This window comes from Pieris napi, chromosome 1 (assembly GCF_905475465.1).
Source record: "Pieris napi chromosome 1, ilPieNapi1.2, whole genome shotgun sequence".
Taxonomy (NCBI): Eukaryota; Metazoa; Arthropoda; class Insecta; order Lepidoptera; family Pieridae; genus Pieris; species Pieris napi.
Window position 1 is genome coordinate 2728587 of NC_062234.1, and position 17150 is coordinate 2745736.

Below are 17150 nucleotides of genomic sequence, written 5' to 3' on the forward strand. Positions count from 1 at the left end.
ATTACTACCTAATTTTCAGCATTTCCCTTATTGATTTTGTCATATTATAGAAAAGTTCATACAGCTAGTTGGTACATCTAAATGTTTTCTATTATCCAAAAATGAAATGCTACATAATAGTCTATTACAATTTCGAAAATTTAGGAACCATAATACCCAAACGTGAAACTGAATACATTCATAGTGTATTTTCGTTTTTTATAATTAATTTTGAAAATAATTTTTTATATAATTTCACCACGATAGATCCAAACATTTAGTAGACGGATTTCAAAATATTAAAACTGTCAAGCAAAAACATTAGATAAATACAATATATTATGAAACTTAAGTAAACTACGTCTAGATACAAAATTTGGAATCAATGAGAGTTGCCAAAAGACAATTTTTATAAATCTACAATACATATTATAGTTACAAACATGAGTATTACAATCAACACCGAATTTTGTACTTTTCTGTGGGATAGCCCCATGATCACTGTGGACTTAAATATTTCGATGTTTCAATCTTGAGTTTTTACAATAATTTAGAAAAATTGTCAACCAATATCTAATAAATAATTTATACACGAATCGGCTTGTAATATCCATTGTGGTCTTTAGCGGCTGCACAGTGAATCACTCAAGTATAAAATCCGGAAAGAAATAATCAATACATAATATGAATATCGTCATAATTGTTTTCGCCTTACCAGAAGTATAAAGAAAAACGGCTCCAAGTATCTGCAAATAACGGCATGTCGGTAGAATACTGTTGATGGGAAATCAATACATTTCTATTGTAATATGTGTTGTGTAGCCTGCAATTACAATTCTATTTTATATAATTATGAAGAAACTATGGAGAGATTGGGTAACGGAGTCATTACTTGCTATACATGGAAGTAAATAGGTAGACAGTCTCATTGTAGAGTAGAGCGGGGCCGCTCTGGCGTCTGCTGTCGCTTTTCAATTGATTGGATCACCTGCTCATCTCTACCATGAGGCTCTGGATAAAAGAATAACGTTAACAGAAAACAATTTAAACGTAACATGAAACAATGCTCATTCGTGAATAAGCCCTGCGGCGACTGCGTATAAACTTGTCAACGTACCAATGTGTGTCGCAGAAAATGAATCTGGGCTATTGCTGGGAACTGGGGTTGGAGTATGGGTGTCGGGAATAATTTAGAACTAAAAACCAGTAGGGATCGAACGGGGGAGGCTGTAATACTGTATCTGAGGTTCCTTCTCACCTAACCTGACCACTTCACTAACACCAGTCGACGCCTGGTCCATCCTAAACTGAGGTTTTCTTATAATTATCGTAATAGTAAAATGATTACAAATGAAACGATAACAAAGTGTATTAAATGAAAAATGCTTATAGTTGCTTAGCTACGGCCAACCGCCCGCCCTGCTCGGCTTCGTACCGGAAACTCAAGATGTGTACGTCATACAATTCCGCAAATGAATTCACAATATATCCGTTTGCTATTGCACCTTAAAATATTATTAACGCTAAGATAGTTTCCATTGTATTTCATCTGTATTAAAATTACCGTAGTATATACAAGTGTCGCTATATAACTTTGTACAACTGTCTTACCGTTTAGTCTAGTTTAAAAAGCTAAATTATTGAATATCTGTCGTCCTGTGAAACTAAGGATGTGAACTGAAGGTGACGCCATTTTGCGGGGAAGGCGGCCGGCTTCTACACGTTATAACAAATACATCAAGTACAATTCGTTCGAACTTGCGGCCGAGTTATTTGAGTATTCGATCTGTATTCCGATTGTGACTGTAGCTAACTCGGGTGCAAGTAGCGAACTCCTCGTGCTACATATATCTACGAATCAAACTAATTATTCTTCTATAGTATAATAGTAAGTGTGTATGTATACTGCTTGTTCGATATGGCGAACGGATGCGTGCTTTTGAGTGCACGAAGGAGACACGGCGCCTTTGGTTGGGCGGGAAGTTCTATTGAGGGCCCTTTGTTATTTATTATCTTTTTCTTTTTTAAAAAAATCAACATTTCTGAAGGCACTTCTGATCGGACGAGGTGGCCCTGGTGCGTTTTTGTAATTTGGTAATTTAATTGTATATGTTGAACTTGGATTGTTATTTGGTTTGCCTTCATCTATTGTGCCTGTGTGGGTGTGTGTGTGGAGAGATAAACGCCGTGTGTCATTCGCTGGCGGCGGATACGAGCTGTTTCAGATTTCCAGTTTTAAACTCTAAATATGCCTACAATTAAAATAAAATATGGATTACAAGATAATTGGCGTTCATTTGAACTAGGAAACGGAAATTGTATAATTCGTAACCGAAATAGTAACTTACAATACTAAACTCGTATACGCCGCTCGAGCACTCAGATGTATGCACGCATTACGGAATATATTTTATCTAACGAATAAACTTAAACCTATGTCCAGAACGAGGGTACCGGACCAACTGAAACCATTTGCCGAACATTGCCGAAAAGTGTGAATGAAACCAAGGATGTGTAATTGAATAATAACAGAGGATGTTTACTTTTTTAGAATTTGGAGTCTGTATTCCTTATTCTATTGAAAACTCTGCACGAACATATAACCGGCTATCAGTATAAAAATAATGTTAAATTCTTTGTCTGTGGATCGAAAAATAACCCTGCTCTATTGTACTAATGTCTATGGTTAACTTTAATTATTCCTAAAATAATTATGACGAGGTAAAGGTTGACAATTTTCGGACACGCGAACTGTGCCAACAAACTGAACGCCTACGCGAAACAAACAAAACAAAAGGATCCAGGATTAGGTATAGAAATGAAATAAAAACAACGAAAAATTTCAAACTTAAGCAGTTAATATATTAAATCGTTTTCTTCCTTAAAGAATAAATCAATAAATGATTTAAGATATACATAACTATAAAAACCATTTACGATAATACTTAATAATAATATAATAATAATTATATATAGCGAAATATATTATGTGCACAAATAAAATTCTAGGTGACTTAAATTTCTTCTTACTCATATAACCTAATGAATTTCCTAGGAGAGCCCAGGCCGTGGCGGGACATGCCGCCCGCCGCCACGCTGTCGACGTTCAACGTACGAATTCCATTTTAATAATTTAATTTAACTTTTATTAATAATTTTGAATCTGAAGGCCTAAATGCGAGTGTCGTATAATTTTGGTGTGCGAACAATCGTCCAATGTTTATTTTATTTTCGAATTTTGTTGCCGAAACTAGTGTGCGTTGCGCGTCGCGCTCATTCCAACTGCTCAAGGAAGTTTGGCGACTTGAAGTACTCCGGCACGGGGTCGTCAAGTCGCGAGATGACTTTGTAGATGGATTTCTTCCAGCTCTGTTCAGCGTCCTTCCCGCCCTGTATGGCGCGGAAGAACTCCCGGAGAGTCTGCTCGACCACGTATCTGAAGTTTGGTGGAACCTGGAGAAAAGAAATGGATAAATTAGCACCATTAAACACACTGCAAACAGCTGAAAATACGTTTATAGATATACTAGCAGACTCGGCTAAGCTTTTTGTTATATTACATAGTAGTAAACTATTCAAGGGAAACGGTAGGAGAACACCAGTCATGGGGACCACCATGCTTTATTGGTGATTATGCCATTAAATTGTAGCTTATGTGAAACGTTGGTACTTTCAACACTGCGCCATCTGTTAGAATTGTGACTATCAAATAATAAACAAATATTTTGCAATAAAATAATATTGCGGGTATAAATTGAGATGTAAGCTATCTATCTTTTAAGTTAGATCTAACAGCACACGGTGTGCAAATTTGATTGATATCGGTTCGGTAGTTTAGGATTCCATAGCGGACAAACAACGTGACACGTAATTTATATATATTAAGATAGTAAAACTTACTTCAATGTGGTTATTTCTGTTGTAATGTAGGTTGAGAACCCTGTACAGCTCGGAGTCTCCAGCAACGTGGATGTCGTCCGCCGTCTTCAGACCTTCGCTTATGGCCTGACGTGCGTACTTCTCCATTTGAATGTAGTAAAACTCTCTGTAAAATACACAATCTGTTAGAAAAATGTTCGAAAACATGTGAAAATCAGAGGAAGAAACAAGGAAATAATACGTATGTATTTGGGCTTCAGCGTGCGACTCTCATCCCTGAGGTCGTAGGTTCGATCCCCGGCTGTGCATCAATAGACGTTCTTTATGTGCGCATTTAAAATTCGCTCAAACAGTGAACCGAGGCAACCGGCTTGCCTTAGCCTTGCCCAACACGACGGCGTATGTCAGACACAGGCTGATCACCTACTTGCCTATTAGACAATGATCATAAAACAGATACAGAAATCTGAGGCCCAGACCCTAAAAAGGTTGTAGCGCCACTGATTTATTTTACATATATCCCTAGTTAAAAACTAACGCAGCTGATTGGCTTTTATGAAGCAAAAGGCTATGCCAATTGGTATGATGCGTGGATAAATTCACCTGCAGTGTGACACTTCACAGCACAATGAGAATATAAAAAGTACTCGAAAGCCGTCGGAGGGCTGAGAGGATTTGATTAGTCATTTTCGCTCAGTCCGCTTGTCGCGTATCATCGCTATCTTGGTCCGCATCGCTTACGAGAGCGAATCGAGTGTCTCGCAGGGCTAATTACTTACGAGTTCGCATTCAAACGGGCTAATTCAGTTTTTCTCGTCTCGTCGAACGACGGGAGGTTTATAGTACCTATAAAACCTCTGTCAGATTTGATTAACCGGAAAATTTGAATAGCGAATGCCAATAATTGGCAACATTTTGAGGTACGCACTCGGTTGTTCCTTTTTTAAAAATGCTTGCGTCACAATTAAAAAAATAACACGGCCTTAAAAATATGTCGCGAACTCGCGAGAACCACGTGAAACTTCAAATCACTCAATAAATAGTCAACAGCTATCAATCGAAGCGGATCATCCCTAAGCCACTTGCGCGAGGGAGAGTGCTCGAACTTCTCGCTCGCACGCTGGGGTTTCTATTATTTTTTAATTGGCACTCCGCGAGATATTGCCAGCCTTACTAATTGAGTAAGTAAATGAAGTGTCTTAATAATTAGATGTCTTTTTAACTGGCGGGAGGTGACATGATGTTTAGGTATTCAAGCATTGAATGCTTTAATTAGAGGGACAAATTATAAAATGATTCATTCTTCACTGGTTCACAAATAAAGATTGTGTATGGAGTAACTTGAGTGGTTTCACGTGTTTAAATAATAATTTGTTTGGCTTTTAATTATGTGATAGATAAGTCTTTAACACGTGTGACCACTAAGTGGCTGTCTGGAGTAATGATTACTCATGATCTTAATAGTAAAAGAATTGAAAACATATTTTTGAAGTGAAACTTCTTCAGGCGCATGAGGGTAAAATACGTCACGAAGATGTGCAGCATTTTTGACGAAGAAAAGGGAGACAGCGATTGAGACCGATTGAGAGATAGTGAGAACGGTAAATTACCTTATAGAAATTCTATTTTTAAAATTAAAATTTCGTAAAGAGAATTTATGAAATTATATAGTATTAGTATTTTATATTTTATGCAAAATAATTTATTGAAATCTCAAATGACGAATTGTAAATTAAAATTCCTCATGTTTTTATTGTTGAACAATAACTTTAAAAAATAAATTTATTATTTGAATTAAATTCCTAACATGTCTTCCTTTTTCCCTCCCTCTCAGTCTCGGAAATCTAAAGTTATAGATTTGTATAAATATGAATAAGAGTTAAAAATAAGTTTGCCAAATAAGTTTCACTTATACATATATTGTAAGGAGATTGTCAGAAGGTGCAAGTTCGTTGCCGGCCTTTTAAGAATTGGTCGCTCTTTTCTTGAAGGACCGAAGTCGAATTGGTTCGGAAATACTAGCGGGCAGCTGGTTCTACGTAGTGGTAGTGCGCAAAAACCGCCTTAAAAAACGCTCAGTTGTGGAGCGACGCACATCGAGGTAATGGTGAAAACATACAAACATATGAGAATAATAAATACATATGTTTCTTATGTAGGATAATTTTCATTCTATTGCTTACACGTAGCGGCGTAGTAGCTTCGTAGCAAAATTTATTATTCAATCTAAGACAATTTTTATAAAATATTGCGGAAATTATATAGTTAACCTATGGACTTTGCACTTACGAATATCGGAGAATTAAAAACCGTTACTCTATCAGCTGTTTCATTGTTAATAAATCTTTAAAATGTCTGTACAATTATATATTTTATTGTGTTTAATTTAAAGGCTAAAACTGTTTATATCTTTAACACAATGGTTCTTTTACAGTGATTGCGCAATTTAGTGCTCAATTTCTATGATGTTAAGGTCGATATTTAGACAGAGATAAATGTTTTCTCAAGACATCTTTCGTTTACCTGAACGCAGTCTTGAATGTCATTGTTTGCGAGCAGTTGGTATTTTTTGCGGAGTTTCTTAGGCGAAGTTTTTTTTCAAAGTTCCACTGGAATCGGAACTGACGAAGAAATTCTTTGGAAGATTTTTATTGTTTATAAGAATGAAGTTCAAATTAAAATTGTATGCAGAGTTTTCTTCATTGTTCATTGAGGCTTTCATTAGATGCTGCAATGGGTTACTTAGGGTTAAGTTCCGGAAGTTAAAAGCGTACCGGATGTCAATAATACTGTAGACTTTTGATGTTCAAGCACTCAATGCATGAAACGTGATTTTAGTTATATTACGTAATTAATAATAATTTTAATAGGAACAGCCGTGCGATTCTGTAACTCGCTTTCGAAAATGACTGCTTCACGACTGTTTTGAGCGCGACTGCCGCTGTGAAAACCGCTGTGTGAGTTCGAAAAGTGAGTTACAGAATCGCAAGGCTGGTTGGCAATCAAAATCACGTTGTAATAATGCGATTCAACCAAAACGTATGTTCCCAAAACTTGTTTACTTTTCATGTATTAATTATTATAGTAAATTATTAAATTCAAACAATCCCAAACAAATTCTTGCTGCATTCGTAAGATTGTGAAACGAAACGAGATTTACAAACAGTAATTTTGCTTATATCTAAATGGTTTGCAAGTATACCACAAAGGGTGTTAAAAAAACGATCTATTGTTGAGAGAATCTCGACACTTTCTTAGGGTCCCCTCAAGAAGTACTTCGATTCCCGTGTGAACCGCTAAGCTGACATAGAGTTTAATTCTCGTAGACACCCTTTAAATAATAGTAGGTAAACTAACGTGTTTTTGTAAGTGAAGATATTTCTTATATCTTTAAGTTAAAATGTTTAAAGTCTATTCGCCTATTGCCTGATTAAATATACTGATTCTTAATTCAATAATATCAGCTGTAATAAAAACCTAATACACATATATAAATCCAAGATTTTTAAATTTTGTTTTTTTTTTAAATGACGTTAAAACGCAAAGAATTTCTTTTTAAATTTTTAAATTTGTTTTAATTTTCTTTTTAATTATTTTTATTATTAGGTACTTTGTAGGCTAAGACAATTGAAAATACAAATTATACGTATATATCATGATAAATAAAAATATATTATAGAAACTATAAACTAAGAATATCAAGAAGCCTGTGAAGTGCCTAAGCTTCTGGAAGGAGCTAGGTTGGCCTAATTAGCCAGGTATTGCACAACGGACCAAATATGCGTCTAAGTCAATGCAAGACAAAATACTACATGTAAGACGTAATAATAATAAAAAGTAGGATCACCAGTCTGTTTATCACAACTCTACATCGTAAGTAGTCGTTAAGAAATCTCTTCGAGGGGTCAGATCATTGTTTAATATTTTCTTCCCTTTTTTGACTCGTTTGGCGAGAATTAGTCTTTATAAACTTTAGATTCTTCGCCATAAGATTTGAGATATTTGAATAAAAAGTTTCCAGTTCTTTATATTGAATAAAATGGTTTTAAGCACTGGCGAAATTTGGAATACTTAACTTTACCTATGTCTCAAATATTTGGTTGAGTTAAAGAGAATTATTAATTGTATAGAAATCGTTGTGGTCCATTGTGACAGGTCGACAGATCCGCATACGCAGCCCCTATCTGTCAACAATGCTGCATTAATCCTAGCCATTTCGTTGGATAGAAATTGGCAATGATTTACCATATTTAGGGAGTCTGATATAACGACAAATATATGAGATATTTTAAGATTCTCACATCGAATGAAATCTTATGGCTTTAGACACACTCCTATGACAAATGTTGTCTTTTTCGTCTGACAAATGGAATTTCCATAAGAGCAATAAAGACAACAAGCACAGACTATAAATTTAGATATTTTTGTTTAATTCACTCAAAGAAATGTTTGTAAACAAGTTAATAAAGCAATTATTGAATATGGGTTAAAGTGTCATATCGACATACCGATGTCTGCCTTAACATATACACAGTTAACCGTTTCGCGATGCGGGCTAACCGCTAACCGATAACGAACTTCTACGCCAACATCTTCGTGACAGGCCATCATTATTGTGACACAGATAATCCATAATTTAAATAAAGAATAAAATAAAAGTGCACTTGAACTTTTGAAGCAACGCTCCCCGAATTCCGCGAAAATGGGTCCACAAAAATTAAGCCTCAAGTACTCTTCTTAATTTTTCTATAGGAATAAACAAACCGCCTTTTTGTGCTCTTTCATTTTCACGGCCTAATTATAATAGAACTGTAGTCATCAAACAATTACACCTAAACATTGGCGGAGCGAGCACAAAACACTCATTTATAAAACGCAAATATGCACCTGAATCACTTCATAGAAATATTTTGATATAAAACCAACAAATCAGTATTGAAAAGGAGCTAACGCACACAATCGAGCGTTATATAAAACAAAAAAGAGTGCTTATAAACGCGTAACTTTGCCCTGTAAAAAATAGTTTTCAGACATTTCCTACTGACTTCAAATATACTCATTTCGATCGTTGCCAAATACAATGGTTATTAAAACCTGATGCAGGCACGGCTCACTGAAATGATAGGGGAGGTATTACAGGTTGTGTATGTGTGCGGCGTATGTGTGCGTTAGTGGACCGCGTCCAGCTTTCGTATAACACGCCGGAATGAGCCGATGTTGCTAGAGTATTCAATTGATAGAGACGCGTTTTGTACGTTTTATTCTGACGAAATAAATATACTCCAAACAAAAAGGATAAAATGACTACTTCGATCAATAAGTCAAAACAAGAGAGAGAGAGAGTTAAAATAGTTCTGATTAACTAGACAGGTAGCAGTTTGATGAATTTAACGGATACAAAAAACAGGACACTATTGATCTCAGTTACAGCGTTAAAAGTTGTATACGAAAAGTTGGCTAAAAATTGTTTAAAAAAAAAACGACTGCTCTACATTCTTGTTCTCTGTGCAAAAGTCGCACGGCGGTGAGCACACATACGCGGCGGCGCACACAGCCACGACTAAAAGCGAGTAAACTAATACCGGGCCGGATTAATGCTTCAGTTAGTGAAAAAACTTTTTTTCAGCCTCCGCCGTCCGACTCAGGGCCGCACTCGCTACTTCCGGTTTTGATGATTGTCCAACAAATAAGGTAATGCAAGGGAATATATATTTAAATATTAATGAAGTGAAGTGAAGAACACTCTCTAATAGATTTGACAATCGGCACTTAACACGTATTTAAACTGTCGCGTTACGATGCGGGTTGTAGACGGTTATCTACCCATACGCTTTGCGACTTTCTCGCGAATTATTCTCTTATCTTGAAACGGGAAATGCGAATTTTACGTTTTAGTTACGATCTCATTTCCAAAAACAACAATGAAACACGATACATGATAGCAATTTGCCAGTTCTTGTATTCCGTTCGGCGTACCTTGAGAACTGGCAGTAAATGTAAAATTGAAGCATTTCTTTTTTGACGTTCATAAGTGTACATTGTGTTACCTAATAATAAATGATTGTTGACTTTGACTTTGAATTGAAGCTAAAATAACACACACAGTTCACAGTTTCACAGTTGAAGGTTTGTAGGGAATCACAATGATGAATCGGAATCCGGTCCTGTGTAATGACTCCCTCCTCACTGACCTGCCTCTGTCTTGTACCCCACGCTTCAAAAGTTCAGCTCATTTGAGTGCTTGCGGAGATTTTATTACCCCAACTATACTCGCTTCGGTATTAAAATTTCGAAAAAAAAGGGGTTGAACAGACGCGAGGCCGTTTAAGTGCGCGCATAAAGCTGACCGTTCACGGTTGCTTGATTTCAGGATTAGTTCGCTAATTACTGTTTTGAGACAGTTTCAAAAACCAGTTCTGACAGTTCTTTATTTTTAGCTTCCTCGAGTGTCCACAGTAAAAAGTATACAACGATGCGAACCTTTGAGCCGTCCGTTATGAAATTACACTAATGCTGAATTTTATATGTCGAGTGCTTGATAGTATAAAAAATTAGGCGCTATTCTAAACAAAAGATAGTTTGTATTTTACCTTTTTCAATTTAACGAGCTCTGCACAAGTATGATTAAATTCAGGATAAATTATCAAATTAGAATCAAAACTATTATAAAGTGATAGTATTTTAATTTAGTGTTTTCAAAAACCTTTCAATTCAAATCCAAATACAAACAGCGAAGCCAAACATTTATAAAAGATTAGTGATCAGACATTTTCATAAAATCAAGCATCAAATTATCAGAATGTTTTGCAATTTTTTTTAATAAAAGCTATTCACACGCGTTACATTCACGAATCTGTCATCGCATCTCGTATTTATTTTATCTGAACAAATATGTAATCAGAACCGCGAATATGTTTAATATGGCGGCCGTTGATCACGTGTCTAACAATAATTACTTTAGTGTTGCCAGTCGTCATTACGTCAAACCGCCTGCTTGCTCACATTTTCACTATACTCAAGTTATTTCCCCCGGGCCTTTTGTCATTGCTATTTATTACTAAGATTTCCTACGACACGTATATTTTTTACTTATAAGTTTGATGGCTTTACAGATAAAATCAATATGTTTCATTAAAATAATACATGAGTGAGTTTGACGTTTCGTACAAGAACTTGCGCTGTACTTTATAGTTACTAGACTTAGAGTTTATTGCCAGTTCTTCTCTTCCGTTCTACGCCCTTGATTTGAGAACTGGCAATAAATGTAAAATTAGAAGCATTTCATATATATTTCTTTTTTGACGTTCATAAGTGTACATTGCGTTCCTATATGAATAAATGATTTATGACTTTCACTTTGTTTCAATAAAATAATACATGACTGAGTTTTTCACGCTTTGTTTAAGAAGTTGCGCTGTACTTTAGAGTTTTTGAGTTTCGTTTTAAACTACCATTTCATATAATTACTTTTTATTTCGTCCAAAGTCCATAATACATTGTTATCAACAATAACTTTTTGTCCTTGTTATATCCTTGTCTTTGCAGTGACCACTATCAAACGGAAGCGTTTGCGCACCATTTTATCTCGCTTTAACTAAATTACCGTCCATTCTGAAAGATCTCTGGCTGCAAACCGTACTTGTGTATATCATTTGTTTAGTTAAGTAACGGAAGGTCTTATTATAATGGCCAATGATGAAGAATACTTGTTGTATTTATATAGAATTGGTCCGTTTCTTTGTTTCATATTTTTAACATGAACTCTAGTTTGCTCATTAATAAGTTTGTATTTTATTAATAACAAATAAACTATTATAGTTTGTACACTCATTTGTTTTAAATAACTCTTATTTTTGAGAGGATTTGAAGAATTATCTACTTCATTGGTAAGGAGAGATCTTTTCCTGGAAAATTTTAGGAGTTATTTATATAAATACTGAAGTAGAATATGTATCGCAAGGACTTTTTAATTTTTTTTTAAATTTTCTTCTTTATTTATTTCGTAATCCTACAGCTAACATAAATTATATATAATAATAAACAGTTACACTGAAAATATAGCCATTCTTTTGATTAATTTTAATGATTTTTATTACTACTATGTAGGTTAGGTAGGTAACGTTTTTACCTACACTGTGAATGATTACAAAAATTACAGTTAGATATCATTCTCTCACTGCGTGGCAAATACAGTGTTTTTTATTTAGGTTAAAATGAGTCATCCTTATATATGTCATAAGGAACTAGACATTGAAGTGCTTGAGTCGGTGTCACGTGGGAAATTATGTAATGTAAAACGAAGGCGTGTCTGTCACCGACCGAAGAAATTAATAAAACTTTCTTATCCCACACCTACAGTAATAAATGTTCTATTAACTCAGTACACATATAATAATGAACTCAATCTTATAAAGAGTCTATTTACCGAAGCATATTAAATATAACGTAACGTGGGTGAAATTTTAATGTCAATATTTATAAATAGTACACTATAATCTGTGGCGTAATTGTGACAGCTGTCTTAGCGGTAAAGATCGCGTGACAGCACTGTTCCCGCCCAAACGTGTGTCGTGTCATTAGAGGCGTATTAAGGTTTTTAAGGCAAATGCTAATGAAAGAATGCCGCTCCCACTCCTTCGAGACCGGGCAAGGCGCGCCGTGCGTGTTCCCTACATGAAGACATGACATGTCATAGCAATTATTAATTCTTGGTATGCTTTTGTTTAATTAGCTGTTAAGAAATTACGTCAGAAAAAAAATCTAAAAGCTCCACCCCAGTCTTAATCACACGCATAATTAGGCTAAAATATACTTAGTAACCTAATCAAAACGCGTTAAAGGGTGTGGTAATTAAAGCATTGTAATGGTTCGAAGACAAGATAAGGCCGGTCGGAAGAAACAAGCACTTTTCTAATTATGCTTTCATTAGTTGATGGATGGCTTACTCATGCTTACGTTAAGGAATTGTCTATAGTCGATGTTCGCATGCAATGTTTTATCTTCTGTGCGATCGTTGTTGTCTTTGGATCACGCTAGAACCTTTGTTCTATTGGTATTAGGCCAGAATTATTGTAGATTGAAATTATTGTAATACAAAAAAGAAGTTTGTGATTTTGATAAGGAATATGTGACTAATGAACATCAAAGCAGCTTTATCAGCATATTATATTTCCATTTATGTCTCATAAAAGTTTCGATATTGATACGAGCGAAGTAGGGCACAGGAAGATTGGCCGGCGACCGCGGCGTCAGCCCCACACATGGCCCGATAGGTACTTGATTACAGCGATAAGTACCGCGCCTTGCGTGTTTTAATTATATTATTAACGATGCTAGCCCAAACTAATACTTTATAATGGTTACGTCGCAATGATATGTAAATATACGCCTCGCCTAAACTATTAAGCGCGTCGCGTGCGTGAAAACCTTCACTTTCAGAAGAGACATTGCCTACAATTTAGTACCAAGGCGTGACATTCTTTCGGGCTAACGTAGTTATAAATTCTCCAGTTACATATTAATTCAGCCAAACAAAACTACCACTCGTAAGACGTGAAAACTAGAGTGACGCGTAATTAGCAGCTTTTTAGAAGAAAAACTACTCATAAGCTTCCTCGAAAGGGTAGGATTAATTACTGGAGGTGCTTACATGAGCGTGGCGCGATATAAATGGCCGGCCACTTGGCACCCTAGCCTCGCCTGGCCTTATTAAAAATGTTAACACGTAAATTAGACTCCACGGTGGCACTGTATTAGCCAACCAATTAAATTTTAGAGTCAGCTCACACAATGCAAAGCTAGGCGACTTCACACCATGGGGGATAGCGAAACAAAATAGCCTCGCCGATGTGAGATCAACCCCGTCATACGTTTCCTTCACACTTTGATAACGTTTCTAGTGTTTGGAAAAAATAAAATTGCGCACTTAAGTTTTTAATTACAAAAAATTAAATATTGAACCAAGTATGTACGGAGCGAGTTAGCGCGGTAAGTTAAAAAGCCATATGAAAATTGCGACGTAAGGTTGGCAGCATTTCCGTTGCCGACTGTAAGAGTCCTTGCATACGAGAGAATTTATTCTCAGTTGAATTAATAAAAAATATTAACTTTATAAAAGTAATTCTGATGATTGAAAATCTTGTTATTTCCACATTTCCCTTTGCCGATGCGATGCTGTGATAATTTCACGGTGTCTAACTTTACGAGAGCCGTGTTTATGAGATGAATAAATTATTAATTAAAAAAGTCGTGAGCGTGTCATTAAAGGCATCAGTGGCCGGCTTTAGCTGCTGCAGGCGGCGGGGCATTGTGTCGTGAGCCAGCTCGGCCGTGTGAGAGCGGGTAAAAGGTTTTAGTCTCGTCTAGTCTAAGTGCACACACTCGTGGTAGTTGGATGTGTATAAAGATTAATTGGAGTGTCGCCTATTCTAACAATTTACGACGCCTTGTAGCGGGCCGGCCGTAGACCACTTCTGCGCAACTTAATTAAGCGAAATAACTTAAACGAGTCACCGTTGCTAATTAGAGCTATCGTCGCGGCTAATTCTCCGAGTGACTCTTTGTTTGCCTGAGTTTCTTTGAGTTGCGCGCTAAAAGAATTTGTCTTTGCATCGACTTTGAAGTATGTTTGTTTTGGACCCCGAGGACTTTGTAAAGAACGTCGTGTTAATTTCGAGAAATAAACTTTCGTGTACAGAATAATATTATGAGGATGTGGTCGGTAATTTAAAAAGGAACCGCTTTAAGGTCGGTACACACTGGGCGACGGAGCGATAGCAAAAGACGTTGAAGGGTTCTCGCCTTTAGAACCCTTGAGGTGTGCACACAGTACGTCAACAAGTGGCTAGTTGGCTTCCATACTCAAACTTGCGTCTTTTCACTATTAGCGAACTATGTTAATAGCGTAATGAACTATTATTTTTTATCACGAAACACTTATCAATCTAATTAGTTTCATTAAATTTAAGTTAGTCTGATAACGTTAATTACGACTTATACAACTGTTTTTTTGTTCAACTTGTGGCGATGTAAATAAAACCCTATCAAGGAATGTCCCAATTAACGGTCCAATACACATAATATACTTAAGTATATGTACAAAAATAGAACATACGCACAATGTTAATACTCGAAACAAACGCAGGCTGCAATTTCCCCGTACTAGACTAATAAGTAATTTTTTTTTGGAAAAAGGCATACTCTTCTTTAATAAAATCCCAGAGGCTCTTTTATCTCTGCCGTTTAATAAATTTAAGAAAAGTATTAAAGAAAAGCTGTATAAAGGCTTACTATAAAGTTAACGATTAATTTGCGATATTTGTTTTAAAATAAGTGTTGTTTGATGATTTGCTATTTTAAAAGAGTACCGAGAGTTTTTTACGCTGGCTTTTTCTCTCGGCCTCCCTCTGTCTTCTTTGTCGATGAGGATATGTCTACCGATTAAAATTTAATGGCGAGGAATAAGTGATACCTATTTCTTATGTTCCATAATAAACATATTTTTATTCTATATCGTTATCGCGTATTTAACATGAAGACTTCTCACCTACGTGCTTAATATCGCTATATTTAAAAAAACATTCAATGTTAACAGTTAATCGAAGTTTCCGTTTTAAAATATCATTTGTAGACACCTAGGTAATTACCTTCGTGTGACCCTCACCCTTTCAGTATTTCAGAGATGTTTATCGTAAGGAAATGGACATTTTCCGTTGTCCACAATGCAACCATTAAGGGTACAATTTTAATGGACTTAAGTTTCGTCGGAAAATGTTTTAAAATTGACGCAGTAATCGCGATCGTAAAGAATAAGACAACGATACTGTTTTAAATGAATAATAATTGCGTTTCTTAATACTTAGTTTCTTATATCTTATCAAATGGTTTTCGGGTTTTTAAATTTGAACAACGTAGTATGTTTCCTATTATTAAGTTATCGCGGTCAACGTTCTCAATTAATTTACTTTTCTTGCGGTTATATCCTGTTGAAGGAGGAAAATCTCCAAATAAATTTTAATTAAGTCTTGAAGTTTCTCGGCGTTAACGGAAACACACAAATATTAACTGATAACGTATTCTAGACTATTATTAAAATATAAATACATTACGTGAAAAGCTTTTACGAAGCTTATCATAGATAAAAGAACTGGCTCAAGATACGGGCATAAAGCTCTGATAACAACAAATTAAAGTGTTAAGCAAACATAGATATTATCTTCGTCTCTATCTTTGTTATCAAGTGCGAGTGGGAGGTGGAGTGCTAGAATATCGGCCAATAGATATGCAAAGAACGGGAAGCTTTATCATAGGCACGCGGCGATGGCAGGTGCCTCTTATCAGGACTTAGATAGCGCGAAAATTAGTCAAGTGGAAATCAATACCGAGGTAATTTTTCCCCTTCGCACCTCTTGTGACCTTTTCAAGTACTCAGCGGTCTATTTGTATCGAGAGAAATGATTTAATAATATAAAAACTTTCAGTAAAAAAAAATCTTAGAGCAAATTGCTTTCTGTTAAATAGGGATGTTGCCCGACTATTTGTTATTAGGAAATAGTGAATTTTCACCCCTTTATTGAATTATTACGGGGTGATTGGATAATCGTAGTCGAAGACAGTGATTGCTCTTAATTTGTTTAACTCCAAGATTGCTTGTATATTGAGTGTTCTGTGGTAATTTAATTAAGTCATTTGAAGTATTATTTTCTTGTTTCTTACGTACAATAATGTAATAAAAACACTTACCTAAAGTTTGAGAACCATTTGACGAGCTGCGCTGTGTTGTTCTTGTTGAACTTGATGTCAGGGAAGTACATCTTGAGGACCGCAGAACTCGGGTACCGCACCCAGAAGAACATCAGCTTTGCCTTGCGTAGGTGCATCGGTGTTAATGTTGAAGAGTGCAACGGAATCAAGGATCATATTGTCTTGACAAATACACAATCAATCGAAACATTATGCAATAGACTATAGAGTATGGTATTATGGCGTCGTCATTTCTATTTAATCTCGTCTTGTAATTCTATTAAACGCAGATCAGTCTTATTAAATCGCGCACCTTTTTAAGTGTGGAATAAAATTAATTGGATTACTTTGATCCGATAATATCTAAAACTATAATTGACGTTAAAGGAATTAGGCTAAGAACTAATTACAATTAATGGGTATAGATATACAATTATTCTTGGATAAAAGGAATGCTGGTAAATCTGATTATATCCCTGTATTACGTTGGTTCAACGAAGCACCACAATACCTTAATCCATTTGCATCTAATCTTATAAAGCACCTTATCT

General features: G+C 35.6%; 1 protein-coding gene across 3 annotated transcripts in view; it reads right to left on the minus strand.

The window, feature by feature from the left end:
* Positions 1-2855: 2855 nt before the first annotated feature.
* The window catches only part of LOC125049012 (homeobox protein prospero), a 92098-nt gene continuing 77803 nt past the window's right edge, over positions 2856-17150 (minus strand). For all 3 annotated transcript variants that reach the window (XM_047648017.1, XM_047648023.1, XM_047648010.1), the window contains 3 exons: positions 16600-16754; positions 3880-4024; positions 2856-3432 (listed from right to left, as the gene is read on the minus strand). In XM_047648017.1, the coding sequence (XP_047503973.1) occupies positions 3253-3432; positions 3880-4024; positions 16600-16754 (480 nt within the window). In that variant the 3' untranslated portion in view covers positions 2856-3252. The remainder of the gene's footprint in view (positions 3433-3879; positions 4025-16599; positions 16755-17150) is intronic.